Source organism: Quercus suber, unplaced genomic scaffold (genome assembly GCF_002906115.3).
Source record: "Quercus suber isolate HL8 unplaced genomic scaffold, Cork oak 2.0 scaffold_1596, whole genome shotgun sequence".
NCBI classification, from domain to species: domain Eukaryota; kingdom Viridiplantae; phylum Streptophyta; class Magnoliopsida; order Fagales; family Fagaceae; genus Quercus; species Quercus suber.
The window spans coordinates 1-6,799 of record NW_027070961.1 but is presented as its reverse complement, the minus strand read 5'-3'; the positions used below and the strand labels follow the sequence as shown (position 1 = coordinate 6,799).

General features: G+C 33.9%; 1 protein-coding gene across 1 annotated transcript; it reads right to left on the bottom strand.

Moving 5' to 3' along the window:
• Positions 1–851: 851 nt before the first annotated feature.
• On the bottom strand, positions 852–6,252 carry LOC136066020 (phosphate transporter PHO1-like; the record flags this gene model as incomplete). The annotated part of the gene is made up of 10 exons (XM_065769880.1): positions 852–1,343; positions 1,730–1,863; positions 1,983–2,264; positions 2,756–2,908; positions 3,124–3,168; positions 3,287–3,391; positions 4,020–4,269; positions 4,885–5,005; positions 5,280–5,409; positions 6,181–6,252. Coding segments are annotated over 10 exons (1,383 nt in total), but the record flags the coding sequence as incomplete, so codon positions are not given.
• Between the last annotated feature and the right edge of the window lie 547 nt (positions 6,253–6,799).

Here is a 6,799-nt window from a genome sequence, read left to right as displayed (position 1 = left end):
CCCCCACCCCCCCAACAGCTGGAAGACAAGAATAGGGGTAAGAAGCAGCATACAACTGAAAATGAAGCAAAAATTCTACGAGAAATAAGTTTCTGGGATATACACAAATTTCTGAGTTTCATCAGAAGATTGAGTCCTAGAAAAATGTTAATATTTTATATGGTTTCCATTTATTGCCAAAAGGAATAATTGCAGGATTTCCTTATTCAAAACTTGCAGAACAAACTGCTCCTCCATACTACAAGCAGCCTTTATACATGAACTTAGACTAATTTCATGAAAATAAATATCCTTAGACTAACAGGCCAAATTAACCATAGAGAAGACAATCAGGTTCCAATCTGTGAGGATGAAGGTTTTAAAGGGGAAGTAAAATGGTTAGTGTTCATGAGAGTTGAAGACAAGTAAAGCATCACAACAATAGAAAATTATTGGTTTCTTTCTTTCTCTAGCATTTTCATTTAGAAAATCCTTACTGTTATGGCAAATGCAAGAAATGATGATAATGCAAACTGATGGTGACCAGTGGTGAAGGGAAAGGGAAAGGGGTAATCCTGTTCATAGAAGCCCAAAATGTGAGCCTGACTCTGGGATAAGAAACATGAAACGATTTCTAAACCATGTATCAAAACATTATTGGTGGTGAATAAAGCTTTAAGAGTTTGGAAAGAAGTTCATAGAAAGTGCATGTTTGTTAGAAGCATTGGTAGTTGGGATAAGGAGATTGATTGGGCTGTGAAAAGGCTGAAGGGATAAACTCTGTAGCATGTATTTTGTAAACTAACTTGGCAAGCCACTGTCTATCACACTTGGAGTGAAAAAAATGCAAGAATTCATGAAAGAAAACCATATTTCTCAAAGTAAGAAGACTTTGTTTGAGAGAACCATATTTCTTTTTGCTTAAGTTCCATTGTCTGTAGTTGTCACTGCATTAGACAGACAAAACTTTCAAGTAGCCAGACCTACAGAATATGCCAAGCAAAAAGAAGATATACAGAACAACCTTTCAGAAATGTAAGACACACTTCATGTCCAACTTAGAATAACTAAATGTACAAGGAACATTGCTGTTTTTACAAGAGCTTTCTTCATTACAATCGGAGCCTTAGAATTCACATTTTGAATTGGATAAGTAATGAATGCTTTGTGTGACTGCACATTTTGTTATTTTGAAATGTGGAACCCTTTTGCGATCCCATGCCTCTCTGGGTCAGCTTGTAATGGACATCTGTACGTGAGTCCAAGAAAGGGTTCAGCCATCAGAATCTATCTCGCCGAATGGTAATGGAACCTCTTTTACTGCCCTGTACTTGCCGACGTTGTTTAGGTGCTCATTCTCCAACCTATTAAATTGACAATTTACAAATATGAGAAAACTTTACTTTCAGTTTCCATAGTTCACAAAGCTATGGAGGAACATCCTAATTACATCACTAACCAATAAAGAACCTAAAAGTATTTCTCAAAGGTTCCTGTTTATGTGGCTTTGTTTGCTAATTTTGTGCCTGCTGGAAAACAGTCGATAAAAAATTTGTTCTCGGGGGGGGTGTTTTGGGTTGGGTGGAGAGTTGTTTCCAATTAGAGGCATTATCAATAGATAGCTGCAAATATAACTGTCACTCTCAGAGTCTTAAAATGCCAGTCATATAGTTCAATTATATGTTAAAGAACTCTGCCTAGACAGGATAACAATTTTAACCAAAATTTTTTAATGCAAGACTGAAAGTACCTGTAAAAGTTCCAATGACCACGACGAATAACTTCTAATGAAGCCAAGAGGAAATCTAGTAACTTTTTCTCAGAATCTTTATCGATTTTCATTGTGGTCTCCAGCCATGCAACTCTTAGAACAGCATTCAAGGCCTGCAATTCAGTTTCTTATCTGTTCATATCTTTTGTCTAAAAGTGGTATAAAGAAGGTCACGAAAATTCTACTAGGACCAAAAAAAAAAAAAAGAAAAAAAGAAAAAGAGTTTACTTACCATGGACATGTAATAGATGCTTTTATTCTTCAGAATTAAATTATCTCTAAGCCATAAATTTGTGGAGGTTGATCTGAGAAGACCCCAGTCCCTGTAAAAATCCCAGTACAACTGATATACTGTAGCCACCCCAGAAGTCACCAAGACCATAGCAAACCATACATGGTCGTCTTTATTCCGCTCATATGTCAACTTGGCGCCAGCTGCCACCATGGCCGAAACATACTTCCCCATGTTACCCAAATGTTCCCCTTTGGGTTCTTCAAACCATCTTCTTGCACACTTGTAGTTTCATTGAAAAGCAAAGTGTTAGTTGGACCAAGAATGCTATAACAGATAACAAAAGTTTTTGAAAACTTGCTGAAGTGGTGAATTGTGATTAATGCAACATCATTTTCATACGGGTAAATAAGGCATACAGATTTTTGGACAAATTGGACAAAGTTTTTGAAGCTATCTCCTCTAACCTACTACATGTCGATTTATAAAACTATCAATGTGTATTATTTAATCAAGTCACATGACTCATTAAAAAGTCATGTGAAACTAAACATGGATAGTTTCTTTAATCGCCATATAATGAGTTGGAGGAAGATAGCTTCAAACTGGTTTGGAGGTGAACTTTTTCTTATAAGATTATATTATACTATAGGATAAATTATTGATCCTCTTCCACTTTGAGGTATTAGGCAATTAGTGGAAGAGCCGCCCCTCCAACATACACAAAAGAGGAAAACAATTGATTAGACTGCCATGGAGTTTGGGAGACCTACCTGCATTGCTCGCCAATAATATGGAAAAAACGAAATTACATAAGTTAGCTCCTGAAATAGCTTTACATCAGAGCAGGTTTCATAGTGGTGTGTTCTGAAATTTCTTGCCAGAAGGTTGCAAGCTATGGTTTCCAAGTGCCTCAGCAAGGGAATCTATAAACAGAGAAGAATGTATTGGAGATTAATCAAGCTATATCGAGAGAAGAGAGTGAATCTAAAACAAGTTTATTTAAATGTCCCAAAAGTTGTTTGGTTACCAAGAATATTGAGTAAAATAACATAGAAGTAGATGTTCGGATTTTATGAGGCAAAAGTTACTTTTTTCATTGGACCATATTTTGTAGCCTTGTAGGTTTAAGAGTTTTTACCTGGCTAGTAAGTTGGTCAGCCATGAAAAAGTCCACCAGCGCAACCTAAATACATAGAGTTATTCAAACAAATTAAAATAGCTGTAATTTAATAATTGTTCATATATTGTGAAGAATGAATACCATTAATTGTTGAAGGAAATGAGAAAGGAAATAAATGTACCTTAAAAAATGGACAGCATACTATATTACGAATTATACGAATGAAACGGTAGCGTGTTGGTCGATAAAAGATGTTAAATGGGCATACGAGCATACTGAAGGCCAACTGGAAAAAAAGAAAAAAAGGGATTTAAGATTAGAATAAAGGCAATACAAGATTCATAAAAACATTTAATGTTGGCATGAAAACCAGGCTTTACCTGGAGACAGCCAGTGTATGTTGGGTTTATGAAACCTAGGAGATTTTTAGTCTAACTCTGAAACCTAGACTTTTCGTCAAAATATTGTGGCCGTAGCACTACTCATTATGTAATTAATGCTACTCAAGCCTTATGTTTGCTTGTTATGAATAAGTTTGGACCTTTTTACAATTTATATTTAAATATGTACATTTATAAACAATTTTTTGATAAATTTTCTCATACACTGCACATGTTAGCAATTAGTTTATTAAAAAGCTAAGAACGCCTATGCTAGTTGCTACATAAATATTAGTAACTTAAGAGGAGATTTTTCCAATTGGAACATGTTTATTTCTTGTTCTTTTGGTCCAATATGATATATAGAACACGACATCAACAATAAAAATGCCAATAGTCTTTTAGTTTGATGGGTTAGTACCTAATGAGTGTTTTCAATGAAAACATTAAAGTTCACATCTAACTTTTCCCCAACTATCGAATTATCAAAAATTAAAATTAAAAAAAAAAAAACCAAAATTAAATTGCACTAACCAGAAGAAGAAGTCCAGGAATGGCATCCACTGGGCCTTGTGGGTATCCACTGGCTCCTAACAAAAGGTGGATGACCAATGCTCCAACCACAATTGTCATGAAGGTGGTGCACATGAGGAATGCATCTCGGTATGTGAGGGCTGTCTTTGGTGAGGATTCAAAGATGAAATTGTAATTGATTCTTTTACTCTTCCACATGAACAAATTACACCCATGCATGAACAAGTGCAAGCTCAGCAACGCAAACATGCTGCACAATTCACACCTTTACTATTAGCATATCAATAACATATACTGAGTCTTTTACCTTATAGTAGAGAGTATATCAATAACATATACTGAGTCTTTTACCTTATTAGCATATCAATAACATATACCGAGTCTTTTACCTTATAGTAGAGAGTATATGGACAAAATATGATATGTTAAAAAATGGTGAACATTACTAGTGTTTTGCCAGGAACCTCATTATTCAATTCCAGATTCGGTTGTCGTGTTTGCAAGATATCCGACCCAACTTAACTCATGGTCAGCCCTAATAGCTCAGTTTTAAACAAATTTAGATTTTTTCATAATTTTTTTTTTCCAACCCAGTTAATTCTAGACACTTTAGTCCAAATATCTATGGTTTCTTTTTTAAATGGCTTTGTACTTAAGTGTTACTGTCAATCTTCTTTATAAGGAAAATCTAGTTTCAAATATTTAATTACCACTTGTTGCAAGGAAAAAGAGAATAAAATCAAGGGTTAATTTTTGTTTTACTGTATTGATACAAAAGCTTGTTCAATTCAGTCAAGTTAAATCTTTTTAGGCTAGTAAAACAAGTGAAATAAAGTCTTTTTAGGACAATGTGAAATAAGGCCACCTGAAAATTGGGTATACTGTGTTCATATAATCTTTTCTTCTACCGCCATAGAATATACCCATCAAGTGTGCCAAGAGTGCATACACAGTAAACAGTGACACAAAACAACCCGTAAACAATCCTGCAACAAAACAAGCAACTTTATTTAATGTTCTTAAAGGAAAGGCAAAAAAAAAGAAAAAAAGAAAAAGAAAAAAAAGGAACTTTATTCTTATGAAATTGAGAAAATGAGGCACAGTGCCCGGTGGAGCCTACTTAAGATTGCATATTATTCATTGTTGATGGTGGTTATTAGTCAGGACTAATCCCACTAGGCAATTAGTGGCCAGCAGGGTTCAAATGTTAATTGACAATTAGTATATATATGTGGTTTATTAGTAGTGAAAGATCATTACCAACAAAGAAGGTCACCATGTGAGAAGCCTTTCTCTGCTGGGGCCTCAAGAACTTCATTGCCTTTTTCCTATCATTGTTGGCAAAGTGCTTTTCGAATATGGACTCCACTTCATCCATCAGTCGAACCACCTTTTACAAACCAAATATAATAACACACACAATTCCTTATTAGAACCATCACATTATTCTCCAAAATCTTCTTAGAGAAAAGTAAAAGTATCAAAGACAACATTGTACTGAAATTATTGGTCAGTAAATCACTAACAAAGATTTATTACTATCCACAAAATTCAATGCTGACAATGGAAATTGTTTTTAGGTGATTGGTGGGGATTGACTCAGTTACCTTGGACGTACACATTCTAAATGGACTTCGAAGCTTTTTCACCACCAAAACTATTATTATTATTTTTGTTATTTTTATTCCTATCCCCTAAAGTATTACGATTAGCAGTACTTAAAAATATACTTCTTGTCCTCAAAATCTTATCAAGAGAGGTATAGTGGACGGCTAAAAAGGATTATTCCTATAACAATTCACATGTTATTTGAAGAAATAATGTGTGGCTATTACGCCTAGTAACTTTAGTGATTTAGATGTGCATCTTTGTGTCAAGAAATGACTAATTGTCCTAAACATTTTAATTTTTTGAAAAAAAAAAAGAATATTACAAGACTTGGACATACATAATTTTACCTCTCTTTAATTGTCATGTGACTCAAATAATTTTTTTTTTCTTGACTTGGCAATTGGCAATTGGCATAGACTATTTGGATGTAGGAAATGCAAACTTTTGGAGCTGCATTCTTGTTTTAGGTAAAGACATACGATAGTGGCAGTAGAAATCAAAGCAATCATAGGCAAAGAGTTCATTTTTGAAGAAACAATAACTAGTTTACCTTGTCAGAGCTAATAAAGTGAGATTCCTTCACAGCTTTTAGATAACATTCAGAGGCATTCTGGTTGGATACCTGTTCATATGAAATATTAAAATTTTAAATTTTGTGGACAGAACTTAGCAGAATATAATTGCATCATTAGTATAGTATTATATGCTAGAACAAATAGTTTCATTGGAATATACTTCAACTTAATCCTTTCTAAATACTACGACTGCATTCTAATTCAATTGTATTTCTGGAAAGTAAATAAGGAAAAATGTGTATAGAAAATAAAAAAATAATTAGGGCCCTTGTCAAGAATATGATCTAATTGTAATGGAATCCTTATTGTCCATTTTCTGTAATAGTCAAAAGTTTTACGTAACAGAAAAAAAAAGAATAAGAAAAAAAAGGAAACAACGGTGCTCCAATAACTCCATTTAGGTAACGTGGTATGAGTCATGGATAGTTAGGAACAGTAGGTTGATAATTGTTAGGAGTCTCACAGTCTTCATGTGAGGTACTTGACATCATTGTCTCCAAAACCAGTTAGCTTAGACATGGTATATATGAAATGTAAGTATTACATCAAATATATATATATATATATATATATATAAAATTTTAAAAACTCCCA